The sequence below is a fragment of the Balaenoptera physalus genome (assembly GCF_965194825.1).
Source record: "Balaenoptera physalus genome assembly, chromosome: 13".
NCBI lineage: Eukaryota > Metazoa > Chordata > Mammalia > Artiodactyla > Balaenopteridae > Balaenoptera > Balaenoptera physalus.
The window spans coordinates 16,393,864-16,415,362 of NC_138892.1; the positions used below are offsets into that span (position 1 = coordinate 16,393,864).

Consider the following 21,499-nt stretch of genomic DNA (forward strand, 5'->3'; position numbering starts at 1 on the left):
TTAAAAAAAGGTCAGTTAGAGTGTAAAATAAACTAAGACCTTTAAAACACAAGCTGCGGTAACCTAGCAGTAAGTAGTAACTAAGTAACTGACTGAGGCAAGTCAGCAGTTGGTGGGAACCACGAATAGATAGGCGCTTCAGTTTTCCCTAAACTGAGCTGTCTTCATTAAATTTTGGTCTTCCAGTTCCCTTGGGAAAGAGGCTAAAGATTCTTCACTTCTTTGAGCAAGAAACAGAGGAACACAGGGGAGCCTGGTATTCTTTCTGATGTAGCAGAAAGTCACCTTTTCCCTAGAATACCTAATAAAGTTGCCAGGGGTTCACAGTGTGAGGGTTAGGGTAAGAGCCCAATCTGTTCATAAACAGGCCAAGACGACACCCCTAGTGCATCCTATCCTCCCAAAACGGTAATAACTAATTTCTTCTCTATTTATCAGAGCCCCTGGCAATGAAAATGTAAAACATCCGTGACCAATATAACAGCAAAAAGGCTTTGTGAGCAGAAGTGGAGGAGTCACTGAAAAGGGAAGCATTAAAGACAAAACAAAACACAGATTTTAAGCAATCCACTAAAGTGCCATGTCGTCAAAAGTTCTATTATGTAAGATAAAGTGTATTTGCTACATTTTCGATTAGAATAACATAAAATATTCATGTTACCCTAACTCATATGTTCAATTTATCAACCATTTTGGATTACCTGTGCCACTGTAACCTTTCATCAGTTGCAAATAATTAATCTTTGCTTTAATCCAGCATACAGAGAACAAGCCATCTCAAAGTTCTACTTCCTGTTTGTCTTTCTCACGTTAGGAACATTTTGTCTTTCTTTAGTTAAATAACTGCACATTCTCCTCATCTTTTAACTGAACTCTTCTAGTTCTGTTAGCTAAAATTTTCTGTCAGTACCTATTGAAGAGAAATAAATGAATGTTTAGCCCCTGCTCAAATAGCTTTACAGTGAAAAGGTTATCTGACCAACAACGATGATGTTTGTAATAAATGAATAATGGATCGCACTGAATCCATAGGGGTAGCATTAAGGCAAATCGTTCTTCCAAGGCATTATACAGCTTTAAAGCATAGAGTGTGTCTTCCAAAAGTGAGCCAATTCCTCGGTGTTTCTTAACGTTTTCTCTTCACGTTCTTGGAGCCCCTGGACAATGCAATTTCAGTTTATAACAAAAATGCATATTCACTAAATATTTCACTTTCAATGAAGAGCAAAATTAGAATCTCCTAAATCCAAACAACTTTTCCTGATGCTGCCTGCCTGATAACTAGAGTTGACTGTTAATTAACTGCAGAAAAAGAAGGCAGTGATAAGAATAATCCCTACTGATTTGTGCTTTTGAATTATATGTACTTACATATGACAATCAACCTTCCTAAATGTTTGACTCAGTCTATGAAACTATCAAGACTGGTTTGACTTTTCAGAACACATACTAACAGATATAAGATGCTATCTCTAATAACATCCTGGGTGACAAGAAAAAAGCATCATGGAATTTATACCTTGTAAGCAACTCACAGAACAGACAATATATGTATGGATATATAAGAATTGTCCATTGTGCTTCTACAGTAAGGAATTCCTACCTCCCAGGATGACTATGAGGAATGTCACTACTGATTTACACTTAGGAAAGCACTTCACAAATGTATAACTAAAAATCCTAAGTATGGCAATTAGGGCTCCCTGTCACATAGGAAGGGAAGTGCAATTATTTTGATTATGTTTAGCATATATACAGTTCTCTAACTTCATCTTTGAGTCTTGTCCTACAATCCACAGGTTCCAACTGGTAGTGCCCAAGGCAGGTCAACAAAGGCTCTGTAGTGGTAAAGGGGTTCTAAACCTGGGTGTTTCTTGCTGGACACACTGGGAATTCAGGAAAAGGGATACAGACCACATACAACTGGATGCTGAAAGCAACTGGAAGTAGGGAATAAAAAGGAATATTAAAGAGAAACACATGAAAAAAAAAAACTTTCTACACTAGAGTTGCTGTAGTTTAAAAACTTGTATCACTCAGGCAAATAAGGAAAAGAAGAGTACTTGCTATCCTATCAGAACAAAAGCCTCTTGGTCACCCCGCTTCTAAGTTACACACCAAAGGCTGATAATTTGTCTAGGCAAACTCCTTCCTCCAATCCCTCAAATAATGAGTCAAAGAAGCTTCTCTACCACTCCTCCCATCTCCCCAACATCCTCCCCAAACCTATACCCTTAAAAGTCACTGCATCTGATGCTTTATCAATGAGCGGCATTAAATCTCCAATTCCCTTTCATAGCAAAGGACAACATGAAAAGACACACCTGCATCTGTGTGAAAATCTGAGCTTTCTGGCACTCTTCCAAACTGGGCCCAAATGCAGCCATCACGTGCTCCTCTGTTCCAATCATCTGCACAATTTCCTGGTCACTCTCAACACCCATGGCCTAGGAAGGAAAGAAAAGATAGAATGAGTGTTGGCTTTGTGTTAACTCACTGACATTTGCTTATGCTAATTTGGCATTGTTTGTGGGTATTACTTCTAAGCAAAAGCTAGCTCTTTTCTCAGAAACGGTGCCATCTGGCATTGGCAGCCATAGCCCAAGCTGCAGAAGAACCTGAAACAGAAATTTTGATTAGGAAAAGGAAAACAAACATTCTCAAGCACTTTTTGTATGTGTACTGTCTTCTATAATTTAAAGTATCCTATGATTTTCATCATGAGAAAGGAAGTAGGGAGGTATAGTGGAGACACTGGTCACAGTTACAAAGGCAAATTGAAAAAAAACAAAACAAAACAAGACAAAACAGGCAAAGAGCAGTAAATCAGAAAATATGCATGGCTGAAAATAAACAGAACCCCAGTTAGTTTTGCCACAAGATTAATTTCTCTGAGAACTGTCAAATCATGCACCTTCAGGCTAAAAGAATTTTTCTTAATGGATGTTTTACCTCACTATTCTAGAGATATCAATCTCTACTTTATGCAGGTTTTTAAAGAGATTTTTATAAAACCAAGAACACACTTAGGTTTAAGAAACCCACTTATCTTTAAGTGTTTCAAGGTGGCAGCCGGCAACACAGGTCTTTGTAGATTCCATATGGTACTAAGGCTTACTCCTTCACACATTTGTCTGGCATTCTGCCGTATCAAGAAATACAGCATAATCTCACTAAACCTCTCTTGGCAGAGAAGTGAAGGGGAAAGTTAAGTTTGCATTAAAATTCTTCCTTTAGCTACACAGAGAAAAGAGAACCAGGGGTACTTGTCTAGTTAAACTTTAATGATCTAGTTCTCAGTTCTTCTCCACACACAAGAGAGAGAGAAGGAAAAAGGAATTTTGAGTCTGATGCAGAACATGGAGAACATGAACCTGAGTACAACGGAAAGGGAACCTCTCCAAAGCCAAGAGAGAATGTCAACAACAGGCCTGACAACCGCTATTACACGTCACCTCCTCCACCCCAGTTTCTTCATTTGTCACGACAGGGCACAACAAGGCCCCTTCCAGCTCAACATTCTACAACTCTACATTTGAATGTTAGTAGTCTGTATCTTAAAATTCGATTTGGATACCTTAGGATCAGATGTAAGCTTACTGAAAGTTTTGAAGCTTTCGGGGGCAGTTAAATAGATGCTATGTCCCTTTCAGGCCAACTGTGATGGTTTTGAAAACGTTCACGAATTCTTTGACACTCTCTTCAAAAGGTAAAGACTAATTCTCCTCCCCTTGAGAGTGGGCTAAACTTAATGACTCATTTATACAGAAAAGGTGGAAACGACTGTATGACCCTGGAGCCTCGGTCATGGAAGGCACTGCCGCTTCCTGCTGGCTCCCTTGTGGCAGCCAGCGGCCATGTCATGGAGATACTCAAGCATCCATGGAAGGTCCCGTGGTGAGGAGCAAAGGCTCTTACCCTGAGGGTGAGCCACCCTCCAGCCCCAATCCGGCCTTCAGACCGCTGTAGCCCTGGCTGACACCTCGACTCACGAAAGACCCTGAGCCAGAAGCATTCAGCCAAGCAATGCCCTAACCCCTCACCAACAGAGACTCTGCTGTAATTTGTTATTCAGCACAGATAACTAATAGACCAACTTTGGGAATTAAATCTACTAAACTTAAAAAAAAATATTTTAAGTGTATAACTTGTTTTGTTCAAAAAAAGTTTCATTTAGTGAACAAATAAAGAAGTTCTAAGGATACAGATCTCTTTTTTATATGTTAATTTTCATGTTTTTTTAATCTCTGATATGATGCACTTATTCAAATGGACACTAGACACCAACTCCAAAAATTACACAAATTCATTAAGACATTTAGTCTTTCATGGATTAAAGAAGAAAGCAATCCTAAAAAACTATCAGTTCTAATTTTTAAACAAATGAAAAAAAAAAACCAAAAAACTGGATTATCCTTTGACCAAACACACTGAGTTGCATCTACTCCAATGGTGATGGCGTATATGTAGAGCCATCTGCACTTCCTCCTTGGTCTGCCAAGTAGCCACTAAGAAACATCAGATGAGAATACTTCTCTGTGAAAAGCTAAATAGAATATAGGTTAATTTTTACTTGTCAATCTCTCAAAATAATGTTATATGGGTTTCAATGGAACCAAACAGTTTTAAAAAAACAATACTAAGGCAATAGTTTGCAGTCACTGTTCTCTAAAACCTTTGATGTGAAACTTTGTAACTAATGCACCTCTCTTCTCAGAGGAAAGCCCGAACACTAAAAAGAGACCTATACAGCAGGGGTCCCCAACTCCCAGGCTGTGGACTGGTATCGGGTACGCAGCCTGTTAGGAACCGAGCCGCACAGCAGGAGGTGAGTGGCGGGCGAGCGAGCGAAGCTTCATCTGCCGCTCCCCATCGCTCCCCATCGCTCGCGTTACTGCCTGAACCATCCCCCCTGCTGCCCCATCCGTGGAAAAACTGTCTTCCACGAAACTGGTCCCTGGTGCCAAAAAGGTTGGGGACCGCTGCTATACAGGACAGATGCCAAACCAAGCAGCAGGAAAAAGTCTCACTAAAACATAGAATCCTAGAGTTGAAATGGCAGTGGCTTTCTGGTTGAGCCCCCTTTCTTTAGGCAAGTTAACATCTAAATCATCTGAATGCCACCTATATTACCTTAATAATACTGTTTAGTTCAGTAATCTCCAAGTAAAAAAGGCTATATACTTGATTGCCTCTTTTGGTGTTTAATAATGAAAAAGTCCTTCCTTATTTGACATATGGATTGCCACTTCAAGTTGTCCTGCTGCTGATCTAGGCAGTAATTTTATAATTGCACAAAACTCTCGAGTGGCCTAACATGAATCTAAACAGACTGCTTGTTTAGGCCTACTAAATATTTCTAAGTTATGAAGCAAAGATATGCCAAGCACACGGTAAATGACACCATATGTGCAGAAAGAATGCTCAGTGGCAAAGCTTTGCTCTAAAAGGCCTAAACTCTTCCTATATCAGATCACTGAAATACAGGGTGATAACTCAGTCAGGTTATCAACTGTGCTCCAGCTCCAAAGGTGGAACTGACTTTATGACTATTTAGCCTTTGGAAGTCACAGCTACAAATAAATGACATATTGCTATGGAAATGACAGCAAAATGCCCAACCATTTTGCTTTACAGACATAATTCAGACATCTGAAAACTAGCTTTATATGGAACTCTTTGTACTCCAGATATCTGAAATCATTTCACCTAACTAGTAAGTCAAAAGTGAATGCCATTCAATAACCTTATGAAAAAATAGCAGAGATAATACGTTTCAGCAGGTTACCCAGTCTGGTGATCAGCAATAAGAATAAAAATAAGGGGAGGTGCTCTTTAAAAAGTGGCAGGAAGTCTTCTCCTTGGATATCCACTAAGTGTGACTAAAAGTGTGATTTTTAGAGACAGAAAGAAGACTACTAATGAGCAGAATAGAATGATATGTAAGCTAACGGTGACATGCTGAAATACATTACGTGAAGAAGTGAAACGGGTAAGTTCTTAAAATATCTAACATTCAGAAATCACTAATTTTTCTTTAAAGTAGACAGAAGTCAACCTATCATTACCAAAAGCAGTCCTAGCAGATAATAAAAGAATTGTGATGGCCCACTTTAACTTTGCAATTTTTTTCTCTTTAAAGATCAAAAATTTCAATATAATACAATGCCCAACACCCTTATATTTGTCCTCTTTTCCATAAAAATTTTCAGACTACAGATGCCATCATAGTGCAGCTATTGAATACTGAGGGATACAAATGTAAAGTAGGGAAGGTTCATGGGCAGGAGAACGTCTGCAGTGATTCAAGTCCATTCATAAGGCTGATCTAGGCCTTAAAAGCTTTATCCGTCATATTCAGACTCAGCATGGAGTCTGGAAACCCTGCTGCTTCTGTCACTTTTAGCCAATTGTTGGCTACAATCAACAACCATCAAGTCCTAATGACTGTCAAGGTCTGTGTTAGGGCCACACAACAAAAAAGAGAAATGATGTGACTTTTCTCCTATCCTACTTTATTTTCCGGGGCTTCTGACATTAAATGTGTAAGAACTCAGTAAAAAGAAATAGCATTGTCTTTCTACGCAGTCTACTGTTCAAAATATATATTATCTCATTTGCTCTTCAAACAACCCCCTTAGGTGAAATGCTCACTTGGATAACTAACTAGATATAGTTATCCAAGACTCAGGAAGATTGGGAAATCTGCCCAAGGACACATAGCTAATAAGTGGAAAGGCTGGAAATCAACCTAGATCAGTTTGATTCTAAGATACCAATATTCTATGCTCCCTCCCAGATGGGAAAGTCTCAATAGTGGTTATCTAACAAGTTTATTAAAACATCCCTATTGTGGGAGACCAAAGAAAGTGACTATGCGTGACCAATGAATTTAATTAATTTATTTGAACTGAAATTTCTAAATATTTATTTTAATTCGTATATACTGCTGATTAAAATGTAATGAATATGTTTCGGGAGAAAAATTTAATGACATGCACCAAGTTTTAAAAAATATATATAATCCCACGCCCAGGAATTAAGTCTCACAAAATAATCAGCAACATGCACAAACATGTATGTACAAGGACCCCCAGAGTTGTGTATAAGAGTGAAAACTTAGGGGAAAAAAACGACACATAAATGTCATACTATAGGAATTTGCTTAATAGATTATACCACATACACGCATTCTATACAACACCTACTAAAAATAATGATGTGGATTTTATTAATAGATGAGGAAAGCTAGTCACAATTCACTGTTAAATGAAAATAATAAAATAAAATCAATGTGTATATTACAAAAGCAAAGGAAAAAAGGTCTTGAAAAAAATATATCCAAAAAAGTACTTATACTTTTTAGTGGCTTTCTGAATTTTTACAACGCAAGGACTATTTTATAATCAGAAAGGGAGAAGTTTGAAATCTCAACTACTGGCTACATAAAAATGCACACTGTTAATTTATAGCCCCATTCTAAAAAGGATTTAATAAGTCAGCTATAAATACATGTATACATTTACAAAATAATATTAAACAAATTTGACAGATGAAACTGTCTTATCAAACTTTTGTCAACTAGTCAAAAAAAGTATTTAATAAAGATTTTCTGGTTTTAAGGCATGCATGTGTGTAGCGATCCATTTTCCATATGAGTGATATAAGATTTTCTGCATTATAATTAATTTATAATTTCTGGTCTAAGGAAAGCAGTCCTATGCACCTTTAAGCATTGAAATCATCCGTAAAAGTCCTTCTGATGCATGGTAACATACTGCCCTCTGCTGGAGAGGTAATTTTACATAGATAAAGTTTTCTTTATCCACTAAATCCCACTATGTACACAAGATACTGCGCTGAGCACTGTGGGATCCCTATAAAAAAAGACAAAATTACTTTGCCTTTTACAAAAATTATAATTACAAAAAATATAAACTTTGAAGAAAGGTAATAAAAAAGTAAATTTAAGAATTCTCTCTGGCCCCCTCGATATAATGGTACTGCTATTATGGTCATCATCATCATCCTAAAAAGAAAATAAATGGCATCATCTCACTTAGAGAACTCAAAAGCACATTAAGCTATACTAAGCATTAAGAAAATTTCCTACAACCTCCTTCTTATAATTGCTTTTAGAATATGGATATGTCCTGAGTTAATGAACCTGACTTGTCAATATCCATTCAATACCTATGAACAACTGGCGGCTTATCAACCTCTAAAATTATCTGAATTACCCAGTATCTTTCAGTAATTCCTCAAATAACCTGACCTCTTTATTTCAATCAACCTAGTTGTCAAGATTCATTTTATACCCATATACCTCATGTTCTACAAAGTTGCTGCAAACACTGAATTAGTGAACAGTGAAACATTGTTCCCAGGAGAAATGCAGAGTTAGGTTCTTGTGAGCCTCTGGTTACATTTTCTTCAACTGATCAATGCAGAACCTTGTTTTACGTGTGTTCTGTTTAAAGACACCTTATTTAATATACATCATCGTGGACTCATTAACACTGCGACTGTGTTCAGCAGCACTGTAACTCATTCCTGAAAGAAGCTTATCTAACACACACATTTTCCCCCGGAAGGCACACTGCAGCCTTCTTGTGATTAGAAACACTACACAGCACGTCAGCACCATGCCTGGGCCCATTTTAAACAAAAAGATCGCTTACAAAAAGCACAAAAATTTAAAAAACATGGCACCAAATAGATTGCAAAACGGGCATTTGTTTGTAGTACGAGAGCTGAAATGAGAAGGTATGGTATCCCCATGTTTGATCTCAGCTGGGAATGTACGAGTCTGGTGACTCGAATTTTTCGCTGCTCTGTGCCTGCACGTGTCTGTGAATAATGGTAAAATCACCACATGTGATGATTTGGGGGTTACAAATAAATTTTAGCAAGTAGGAGAATTGCCAAATACAGAATCTGCAATTACTGAGCATCAACTGTATCACATAATGCTGACTATTTTTCTGTTTGATTAACGACTAATACTACAAATAACCATTCATAGAATATGTATATTTAAGTCGCAGAGCAGGCTAAATGGGCCACTATTATCTGAGAAGACGATACCATTTAAACATTATTTCTGTGGGAAAATGTCTTTTGGGTTCTAAGTCAACAATTCACAAACAAGATAAATCAGCTTTAAAGATTTGTGTTTATGAAGAAATTCACCAGAATCCTGAAGTCCATAAAAAAGAACAAAAAGCTTGGTCCATACTCTCTGACCTAGAAAATTCCACTGCTAGGAACTTAGCCTACAGATATCCTTGCCCTGTATAAAATATTACAGCAGCTTTGTAATAGCAAGAGCTGTATATGTCCACTGATAAGGGAATGGTTAAATAAATTATGGTACACCCATAAATGGAACCCTTTGTTAAAAAGAACATGGTAGGGCTTCCCTAGTGGCGCAGTGGTTAAGAATCTGCCTGCCAGGGCTTCCCCGGTGGCGCAGTGGTTGGGAATCTGCCTGCCAATGCAGGGGACACGGGTTCAAGCCCTGGTCTGGGAAGATCCCACATGCCGCGGAGCAACTGGGCCCGTGAGCCACAATTGCTGAGCCTGCGCGTCTGGAGCCTGTGCTCCGCAACAAGAGAGGCCGCGATAGTGAGAGGCCCGCGCACCGCGATGAAGAGTGGCCCCCGCTTGCCACAACTAGAGAAAGCCCTCGCACAGAAACGAAGACCCAACACAGCCATAAATAAATAAATAAATAATTTAAATAAAATAAATAAATAAATAAAATAAAAGGAACGTCTGTTAATAAAAAAAAAAAAAAAAAAAAAAGAATCTGCCTGCCAATGCAGGGGACATGGGTTTGAGCCCTGGTCCGGGAAGATCCCACATGCCATGGAGCAACTAAGCCTGTGCGCCACAACTACTGAGCCTGCGCTATAGAGCCCGCGAGCCACAACTACTGAGTCCACGTGCCACAACTACTGAAGCCCGCGTGCCTAGAGCCCATGCTCCGCAACAAGAGAAGCCACCTCAATGAGAAGCCCGCACACCGCAATGAAGAGTAGCCCCCACTCACCACAACTAGAGAAAGCCCGCGCGCAGCAACAAAGACCCAACACAGCCATAAATAAATAAATAAATAAATAAATAAATAATTTATTTATTTATTTAAAAAAAAAGAACATGGTAGCTCTGTATGAACTAATATAACACTATCTCCAAGATGTAAGTTACAAAAAAGAAAACAAGCTAAGTGCAAAATAGTGTGCAATGTATGTAAGTAAAAAAAGCAGAAAAGAAACCTACTACATACTCATGTGCTGTATATGCACAGACTATCTCTAGAGAGATGCACAAGTAACCAGTAGCAGTGGTGTCCTTTGGTAGGATAACTGCGGTTAAGTACAGGTGGGTGGGAGGCTTACTAATCACTATATACCCTTTTGTACCTTTGGAATTCTTTATCATGTATCTATTAAAAAAAAACAAAATAGATCACTACTTTTAAAAGTACCTGAACCCCAGTCTTATTAGCTTTCAATTTTAAATACTGAGAGCTTCTCTATGCCACAAATCTTTTTATTCCTAGAACTCCTTATGCTCCAAATTTCTAATTACATATGAAAATAAACCATAAAAAGAATTCTTTATAATTTTCAGTAGATACCTGCAGCCTCACCTTAAATATGATGACAATGGGTATATCTTCTGACAAAGTATTATGCCTCAAATAAAATCGTCCTTGTTTCACAGCCATATTGGTTCTGCTTTTTTTCTCATGGGTAGAGCTGTAAGGAAACACAAGTTGGTTGAACTACATCCCCACTTAGTTCCAAGCTAGTTAACATGCAGTAGCAAATGACCACCAATCAATAAGATTCAATTGATCAACAACGATCAATAAGGTCCTTCCAAATGGTGTCTTTTTACACAACTCCTCTCCTGCCTCCACCGCCACTTCCATCAACATTTTAAAACACTAGAATTGTTTCTTTAGCTTTGAGATTATGGTGGAAGTTTTGTGCGTGAATGAGTGACAATCACCAATTCATTTTGACCTACTTCACTTTGATTCTACCTGAATTGCTTTGATCTAGTGTGGGATATATTTCTGATCAATTTTATACATTTGAAATGAAAAACTTCAAAATGAGCCTACACTATAATGGGAAAACTACACGGAAATGAATAAATACTATGAGTTTTTAAACTAATAATCCAATAAAATATACCTACAATTTTGGTATACAGTGAAGCCAAAAGAAACTAAGGAATCTCCTTCTATTGATCTCTGTTAGCTGTAATTTTCCTAGTGGATTTAAAAACATTTCCAAGCTTTAATCAACCACAATAATAACACATACTGATCACCCACTACATGCTGTGTGCACTGTTACTCACTCTACTTACACTAGCTCTAATCTCCTACATACCAACACTTATTTCGAAGTGTTGCCCCCAAATCACGTACGAGGAAACCAAGGCTTAGAGAAGCTAAGTAACTACTCCCCCAACTAGCTCATAGCTAGTAAACAACTGTGGGATTCAAATCCTGATTGCCCTGGCTTCAAAAGCTGCGTACAACAGGAAGATGTGGGTTGCAGAATTATTAGACCTGGATTCAAATGCTGGCTTCCTCATGATCGATGTCACCCTGTGCTCAAGGCCTGTTACTCAGATGGAAATAACAGCACTTATCTTGGAGGGCTGAGGTGACAATTAAATATATATAAAGCACCTAGTACACTGCCTGGCTCCTAGTAACTGCTCAATAAATGGGCACTATTGTTAGCTGCCTCTCCACCAGAAAGAAAAATGCAGATACTCTAAGCTAAGCAGTTCACTGTAGGTTGTCAGAAGAGAAACTCTGTTGCATACTGACATTTTAACTATGCCACATTTTTTTTATTCCCAGAACTCATTAACATCCAAATTTCAGATTACATAATAATAAATCAGAGAAAAGAAGTTACAGGAGTGATATAAGGGATACTGTTGTAGAAAAATGAGTACACTATGAAGGAGGTTGGTCTAGAAAACTAACAATACAATGTTAAGTACATGATATACAATTCATTAAGCATAAAATAGTCTCTGATTATATCAGCGTAGGAATACATATGTAAAATGGTGAAAGACTGAAAAGGCACATGAAAAACTAAAGAGTGGTTTTTTTAATTTCTTTTTTAAAAGTTCCTTTAATGCTATAGATTAACGTAAAGTTCAACTTGAATAAAGTAACTAATGGCCTTTTGAGCAATGTCTCACACTTTCATCACTGGAAAGTTTAAATCAATACTCTATGCTTACAGACTTACACAATTAATTGAATGCAGATAGTTTAACTATTACACTGCCTGTTACTGGAGAGAAATAACTGGCTACCTCCGTATTGAACGATAATCATCTGACACTAATGGAATGATCAATATTTCTTAAGAACACCATCCCTGCCATCCATACCTGGTAACTGAAGCACCCACGGCCCCTTTTCTGTCAGCCTCCACGATGATCCTGTTCTTAGACAGCTGCTCTTGGATAAGAATAACTTTTTCTACTCCTTTAACAATGAAGTAGCCCCCTGCCCAAGGGAAACAAGAAAGGCGTCACCAGCTATCCTTCCAACAGTGTGATTTAGTAATGGCAGTGATCTCCTGATCACTCTTCCATCACCTCACGGTGCTGGCCATCACTCAGATCGAAGGGGTGTGTCAATATTGTTTTACGAATGGGTAATAGTCTCAGCACGTGATTTTATACAAATGAGCCACAAGATGATAAGCTTCTTGAAGACAAGGAACGTATCTTATTGGTCTATGGATCACCGGCAGCTGACATATATGAGAGGTGAATGAAAAAAATGTTAAATAAATTAGTCTTCAGATTTTATAAGCACAGAATTAACTGACAGTCTTCAATATAAGCTAAAATTTGCTGTTAGTTTTCTAACAAATCATTGACAATGGCAGATTAAGATTAGGTTTCCAAGATAATATTCGATATTCAATAAAACTCGTAAAACATTATGACATACTTTTGCACACAATTCAGAACAGGATAAAGTGAGACTTCATTTTACCTTCAGGATATAAGCAAAAAGAAGGCAATATATTTGACTTATGCAAAATCCTGTTTCTAATAAAATCATGTTCTTTGTTAACCTCTTTCCAAAACCTTCTGGGATTCTACATCAACGCAAATTTAAAGGAATTAGATTAGAGCAACTATAAACTAAATCAATGTGAAACATGAATTAAGGAATTAAAAGAACTTTCTGTTAAGTGCTAAGCTTGAAACTTAAAAAAAATACTGCCTAGAAGTAAGTACAAAAATATAACTTTAAAAAATTTAAACAGAAGACTTTCATTTTTTGCCCCTATACGGCATTTAAAACAGCCTGAAGTGAGCTACTTGTGACTTTTCAGATGAGGTAGACAAGGAACTTTGTGAGATTACTCTTGAATTTTTAAGCATACCAAAAGAAACCACTGAGCAAAGAGACAAAGGAAAGCCTGATACACCATAGCAATAAATCAGAGCTTGGGGTATTAAAGTTTTAAACTTGAAATAAAAGAGAAAACGGTATATCTTTTAAAAATACAGACCAATAGAATAAAGTTGGAACCAAATTTCTCAATGGTTTGCCAAGTTTTACCCAAGTTGACTATAAAGCAGAAAGGCTGGTATTGTTTCTGAGGAAAAGTGGTAAAACAACAGCAAGAGCAAAACAAAAGCAAAAGAAAAAAAAGAAAAAGGAAGGGGGCACAAATCCAAGAAATCACACATACCTGGATCTAAAGGACATTCATTCAGTTTGGCAAATTCTGCTGGTGTTTTTCCTGTAAGAACACAGTTTGAACTACGTAGCATTATGGGCATTCTGTTTAAAATAAAACAAACAAAATGTCACATACAGGTTGTCACTGGTAAAAAAGCTGAAAAGAATACATACTGGGCACTGCACACATCACCAAGGGGTCTGCATTCCTGTTTGACATGCTAGGAAAGGCGGAGGGATGGTATTGCATGAAAGAGCCAAGTGAAATGAAGTATTTCCTCAGGCACACTGCTCTTCTGGTACAGATAACAAAAACTCAAATGTGTGGTTTCCTTAAACTTTGCAGACAAGCCTGAGAGAAAGTCACAAATGGCAGCAACACTTCATTTGTGGTAAACAAAGTGACTCCCCTTAGGTAGAAACAGCACAATGAATCAAAGTGTAAGGAACAAGAGACTATCAAAACTAACCAGGCAATTTTGAAAAAGAACTAAGCAAAACTTCTAGAAATGAGAAATGTAAGCCTTAACTTAAAAATCTAGGAGTGGGCTGAATAGTAGATTTGATGCTGCTGAAGACAGAATTACTGAACTGAAAAAGAGATCTGAAGAAATTATTAAGAATGTATTTTAGAGACAGAGATAAAGATATGAGGGTTTCAGAGTCCTGGAAGGAGAGAGTGAAAAGGCCTCATGTATGTCTCATCAGATTTCTACACAGCGAGAATACACAGAATGTGTGAGAAGTCTTATTCAAAGAAACAATGGCTGTGAACTTCTAAAAAATGTATGAAAGCATAAACCACACAATATCTATGCAGAATAAATAAAAAGAAAGCCACATCATAAGCAAGACGCAAAACATCAAAGACAAAGAGAAGATTTAAAACCCAGCCAGAGGTAATGGCAGGTAACCTGCCTTTAAAGGAAGGGAACGATAGTTGGATGGACGGATAACTTCACACATGCAGTTAACAGACGACAGTGCAGTGATAAGCCAGTGACTGTCAACCTAGATTTGTGTATTCTGTTAAGTCACCATTCAGAATGAAGTCGATACAAAGATATTTTCAGACAAAAACAAAGAAGTGACTACTAATGAACCCTCACTAAAAGAATTTCTAGGGAATTCCCTGGCGGTCCAGTGGTTAGGACTCTGCACTTTCACTACCGAGGGTGTGGGTTCAATCCCTGGTCAGGGAACTAAGATCCCAAAAGCTGTGTGGTGCAGCCAAAAAAAAAAGATTTTCTAAAAGATAATACTTCAGGAAGATGAAAAACAAATGTTGAAGAAAGTCTGACATGCAAAAATGTATAGTGAACAAAGAAAATGGTAAATAATGTGGGTAAGTAAAAACAAATATTAGCTCTAAGATAATAATTTCTAATATATGGGTTAAAAAAGACAAAACAAGCTAGAACTAAAATGCATAACAAAAGCATGTATATCAGGAGGGTCGACTTGATCCAAGTTAAAGCTTTCTAAGGTCCATGACCTTTCCATAAGAATAAACATATTATTTTCAAACTTTGTAAAATATGCAATTCAAAATTTCTAAGGTAAGCATAAGCAACCAGAACTACTGTACATGACTTTCAAATCAGCTGGGAGACAGTAGGGAAAAAAACCTTCCATGAACCCTAAAGGCAAAAAGAGAAAAACTGAAATGAAAAGCTGGACAGATTAAAAATGCAAAATAAGTTGACAGAAGTATATCCACATATATCTGTAACATATAATAAATATAAATGAACTACATTCTCGGATAATTTTTTTTAAATCTAGCCATATGCAGTTTATTTCAAACATACCTAAAATGTAAGGACATAAAGATAAAAAGAAAAGGATAAAAAAAATGATATGCCAGAAAAATAACCAAGAGAAAGCAGATGTGGCTATAGTAAGAGCAGACAAAATAAATTTTAACGCAAAACAATATTACAAGAGATAAAGATAAATGCCTAATATTCAATAACAAAAGGTTCAATTCACCAGGAAGACCTAACAATTCAAAACTTCCATGCACCTAATATCAAAACTTCAAAAAGCAAAAATACACAAAAACATAAAGAAAAATGGACAAATCCATCACTGTAGTGGGAGATTTTAACACATCTCTCCTAGTACTTATTAAAACAAATCAAAAAATCAGTGAAGACACAATATCTAAACAACACAATTAACAAGCTTGATCGAAAAGAGAAACAGTGACACAACAACTGGAGAATACCCCTTGCTTCCAAACACACATGAAACATGTATGAAAAGAAACAGGTCTCCATAAAGTTCCAAAACTTGATGTAAAGCACCAATTTGCAAATTTAAAAACAGTCTTCTGGGGCTTCCCTGGTGGCGCAGTGGTTGAGAGTCTGCCTGCCAATGCAGGGGACACGGGTTCGAGCCCTGGTCTGGGAGGATCCCACATGCCGCAGAGCAACTGGGCCCGTGAGCCACAATTACTGAGCCTGCGCGTCTGGAGCCTGTGCTCCGCAACAAGAGAGGCCGCGATAGTGAGAGGCCCGCGCACCGCGATGAGGAGTGGCCCCCACTTGCCGCAACTGGAGAAAGCCTTCGCACAGAAACGAAGACCCAACACAGCCATAAAAAAACAAAAAACAAAAAACAAAAAAAAAACAGTCTTCTAAGTAACTCATAGGTTAAAAAAGAAATCATAATGGGAAGGTAGGGACAGAAATATCCTCATTTGAGGGACTTCCCTGGTGGTCCAGTGGTTAAGACTCCGTAATTCCATTGCAGGGGGTGTGGGTTCAATCCCTTAGTTTCCCCTGGTTGGGAAAAAAAGTCCTCATTTTAATATTTAAATAAAGAAAAAGACACTGACTAATATATAAGAATATTAAAAAAAATTTTTTTTAAGAATATTAAAATTACCAGAGTAACCAAAAGAAGAATTAAAAATAAGAAACAAAATTTGGAAGAGGAAGGGAGAAGGAAAGTGAATGATACAGATAAACCAATCCACACCTTCTATATTAGGAGTCAAAAAATAGTTGTCTAAAATTGATGTAGCAAGAAAAAAAGGTATAAGCATAGCATTTAAAGTTATGGATGTAATAACCAGAAGAAATAACAGAACTGGTTACAAGGTCAGGAATGGGACTAGGGATGAGGAAGGGTAGGGAGGAAGACTCCTGCTTTGTATCAAATGTTCTTATGTACTATTTGATTTGCTACCAAGTATAAATATTATTTGGATTAAACTAAAAACTTTTTAGTTCAAAAAAACAATTAAATGAGATAATGTTTCCAATTATGGTAGTACCTGATATAAGCAGTCTAATTAACAGAGGTCGTTTTTCGGAATGCAGGACTAACAAATGAAATCACCTATCACAGGACCTGGCACCTGGTAGGTATTCAACAAATACCAGTTACATGCCCATCCTTCCCTGCCCCTCTTTAACCCAGGATCTAAACCTTAAATGTATTTCTGCTTTGCTCCAGTATCTCCTGCCTTTCTTTCACAATACTCAAACTGGATAATCATTTAGCAACAGTCCAAGATTTAACTGGACACAAGTATGGTCCATTTATAAGAAAGAGAGAAGCTCTGATCTTAACACTGATAAACAGTCATGCTAAGACAAAGATTAACATTTTAATATCCCTACTTCTTTTCCTAAGTGAAGAATGAGGAGAATGTAGCCAAACAAGCGATGTCTTAAGTGTCTTCTACTTACCTGAGGACCCAGCAGAGTGCAGACAATGACAGTTAGCTGGTGCATATTTAATAAACAAATGGATGTTTATTAAACTCTTAGCACTTTTGAAGGGGGGCGGAACACTTGAGCCGTAATTATTTGCACTAAGTTTAAAGTCCAACATCATTATTAAACTCATTATTAAATATTGTGGATTTTGTCCGTTTCTACAGGAGAATCAATACATTTCCCTAATTAGGAAAAGCAGGCAGCAAAAATGCTAGCTGATGCTATCTATTATTTCCAAACTTGTTCTGGGCAAATAAATAACTTCTGCCTTAAATACTGCTATAAACACTCATTCTTCCAGGAAAATTCAAAATATGTAAGAATCCACCAAGAAGACCAGCCCAGGAGAGTTCAGTGAAATGCCATCTTACCCAATGTTTCCCTAACAGCCTGGAGTTACAGGAGGAAATGGAAGCAATTTCCTTAACTTTATAGAAAAGCTTTCACAATTTAAATATAACAACCACAACAACGTGATGGACGCTGCTCCAAGTGCTTTACATGTGCTGACTCACTGGGCCCATAAAATAACCCCATGAAGTAGGCTCCATCTCCCCCATTTTTCAGATGAGGAAACAGGGCGAGAAGAGCATTAGTACTTGCTCGCGGTCACCTCACGGGGCCGCGATGCTGGCAGCGAGGCTCCAGGAGGTGTCAGTCCTCACCTGCCAATGGGTAAGGCGTTGCGGATGATCCTCTGGCTGCCTCGGGTGTATTCAATATCCACTGTGATGGGGGCGGAGTACGTCATGTCCCGCAACCGGCACTGAAAAAGAATCAGACAATCACGGCTCCTCTCTGGAAAAGAAAGGATCCTGGCAGCCTCAAAGAGCTCTTCTCGAGTAGACGTATGGCCCATGCTGGACTCTGATCCCTCCATGGAACACAGCTGCCCCCTGTGCTGCCTTAAGGGCACTGGGAGGTACAAGCTTACCTTCTCCATGAGGGGACGATGCCAGCCATGGATCTAGACATTGCCACAGCATCCCCACCCCTGCCAGCCCAAAAATGGGACAATAAATCTGGTACTGATTTTCTTCTCACTGATCTGATGCCATCATCAGTCTGCTCCCATATCTTTGAAGCCATCAGATCATCCTTTGCAAACTGGGTCCTTGGAAAGTCATCAATGTGGCTGGCTTATTCAAAATGGTTAACAACCAGTATAATAATAACTAAAGTATGTACATGCACAAACTAAAAGAATTAAACTATATTTCCTTTTATTCTCCAAACAAACTAAACTATATCACAAAATTCCTTTCCAAGGGATATGTCAGAGCCTGAATCACTCAGCACATCATTCTAACAATTTCTGAGTCACTTGCGGAAGTTTAGAAATTGTTGGTGCATGCTTTACTTTCGCGTGGTGATGACTCATTAAGAGAAGCCCTTGCCTGGGCCATGATCAGAAAACCCCATCAAAATCTTCCGATGACTTCTCTATTATATTGATGGTCACCAGGTGCCTTGCAGTCTCAAAAAGAGAATTTCTCTGAACCTCAACCATACAATTCATGATGCTGAATCCTCTCCCTGGCTTTTACTGCACCAAAGACAGATACAAACTTTTTCTAGCCTAACAGTGCCTAGGATTTAAAAATATTATATAGTCCTATTATTGACCAGTATATTACCTTACATTTAATTATATCAAGCCTCCTGCAGGCCTGACCAAAGGTAGGGTGGCATGATGATCGGAGTGTGGACTCTATCTTCTGTGCTCAAATCCTGGCTCTACCAATTAAGTTTTAAATAACCTTTCTGCATCTCAGTCTCCTCATATGTAAAATGGGAATGTGAATAATTTTAATTCCCAAGAGTATGAGTATATATTTTTAGAATGGTGCCTGGTACAGAGTACTATATAAATATTATTTTGTTTTTGTTAATAAAACTAATGTAACACCCATGATAGGCAGACATTCATGGGTCTTAACAAACTCATCCCTTCAAATGGAAATGAAATTTGACAGAAGTGGTAAACATGGGGCCCCAAACTACTTCTGGGGGCCCCTCTGTCCCCCTCGAACTCCCTCTTATCAACAGGAATAGGGCTGTGTGGGTAGAGCCTGCAGTACCTGCACCCCCAGTCCTGCTGTGGGTCCCATGACTGCCCACCCACCTGCTCTCCCACGCTCCCCTCTCTCTAAGAGTCAGTATCCCTCCAAGAAATCTCTGCACCCTCTTTCTCTAATTGCAGTAATACCCATGTGTTTTCTTCAACATCAGGAATAATTATTATAATGACAACTGTGGCTTCAGCCTTCTTGAACTACTTTGAATTCTTCGTCTTCTCCCTTCTCTGAACCCAGTAATAATACTAGTTTAGAAGGTGACTTGGAAATTGTTAATTGGCTGTTTAGTTCTTGAAAAATTGGAAAGTTCTAGCCAAATGGAAAGTGGAGGTGGGGAAAGCCAAATCAGGGCACACAGTTCCCAACATTCAGTCCTCACTACTCCCTGTTCAATCCAACGTCACATATTTGCCTTACCTACCATCTAGGCTGCAAACCCTGGTGTCTCTGTTTCATTTGTTTTGTTATTTTAATCCACAAGAGTATGAACTTGAGCAAAGATATTATGTCTTATTTCTTTTGTATCTCCCAATTTTGCAGCACAAAATAAATATTCAATCAATACTCGGTGATTAATACCAAAATTACCTATATAAAGTATCTGGTTACTTGATCACACTTCCTGTTTCACCTTGCTTAGACAACAACCATAGCATTCTAACACCTTACTTGTTCTTTACTAAAGATTCCTGTGCTATGTTCCCTAATTGCTATTTTAGCTTTACATTAACACAAACCAGAAAAATCTACAAAAATCATTTTCCTTCCTGAATCAGTGCCCAGTTATAGACACTAAATGGAAGAATTTGAAAAGAAATCTAGAATCTGTTAAAAGCCAATAAACAGGACTGTTCTAAAAGCCGTTGTCTGTAGCTCTTTTAAAACCCTGGCATTTACATTTTCTTCTCCTCTGCCTCTTCTGCTAGACTGTGAGATCCTTGTCCTCAGTCCCTCTGCAAACGCAAGGACTACTGACCCTCAAAATACGTGCTAAGCGAGAAACCCCTGCAGTGAACAGCACACCGCACCAGACACCAGTGGTCAGCAAGGATGGGGGGTGGAGAGACCATGAAAAAACTCAGAAACAGGACATAAGACACAGTGACCTAACAGTGCAAGTTAACTAGGATTAAATAATAAACCAACTAGTACAAAACTGTTTCCTAATATAGTATGATATTATACAGGTGCTTATTTATTTTGGTTTTCTTGTCTCATAAGAGATTTTTTCCCATTTTTAAATCATTTTTTAAGAATATATTTTAAGGGCACTGACTCTTCCAGTTAAACCAAACAAATCCAATTAAATTAAGGTTGATAATTACCTCATGAGGGGACACAGGTCTAGTTACATTGAAGCTTTCTTCAACATCAGGAAGCCCAACATAGATATTAAGATATCTGAAAAGCAAGTTATTCCAGAACGAATTACAGTTCTTCAAAGAACATATAAACAATCAAGCTATTTTCCTCCTGAATACAAGATTGCCCTTTGACAAATGCTTATCTTGCAGAGGATGACAAATTAAAAAATTATAATTGGAGATCGTAAAGTCATAGAACACACAGTTTACAAAGGAGAGAAAATGCTATCAAGTTATCTTTAAAAAAAAAGATACTGTAAACCTCTTTACAAAACTATTGAAACTATAGCTCCCTACAAATGATACTTAAGGAAAAAAGCAAATGCAAAAGAGTAGCTATAGTATGCTACCATTCTCATAAGAAAGGATATAAGAGGAGAAAATATATGTGCTCATTTGTGCAAAAGAAACAGGAAGAAGAAAGCAGAAACTAATGAGACTGGTTACCTACAGGGAGCACTGGGAACAGGGTGGGAAGACCTGGAAGGGGAGGGACAATTTCCTGAATAGACTTTTTTCTATAGGTCTAACTCTTACAACCATAATAATGTCTCACAAACCCAAAATGGA

General features: G+C 37.9%; 1 protein-coding gene across 4 annotated transcripts in view; it reads right to left on the bottom strand.

The window, feature by feature from the left end:
• Positions 1-21,499, bottom strand: part of POLR3B (RNA polymerase III subunit B) — a 115,127-nt gene that overhangs the window by 83,916 nt on the left and 9,712 nt on the right. For all 4 annotated transcript variants that reach the window (XM_082419371.1, XM_082419372.1, XM_082419373.1 and 1 more), the window contains exons 5-10: positions 20,891-20,966; positions 18,153-18,253; positions 13,767-13,858; positions 12,442-12,559; positions 10,658-10,766; positions 2,325-2,447 (exon numbers count right to left, since the gene is read on the bottom strand). In XM_082419371.1, coding sequence (XP_082275497.1) covers positions 2,325-2,447; positions 10,658-10,766; positions 12,442-12,559; positions 13,767-13,858; positions 18,153-18,253; positions 20,891-20,966 — 619 coding nt within the window. The remainder of the gene's footprint in view (positions 1-2,324; positions 2,448-10,657; positions 10,767-12,441; positions 12,560-13,766; positions 13,859-18,152; positions 18,254-20,890; positions 20,967-21,499) is intronic.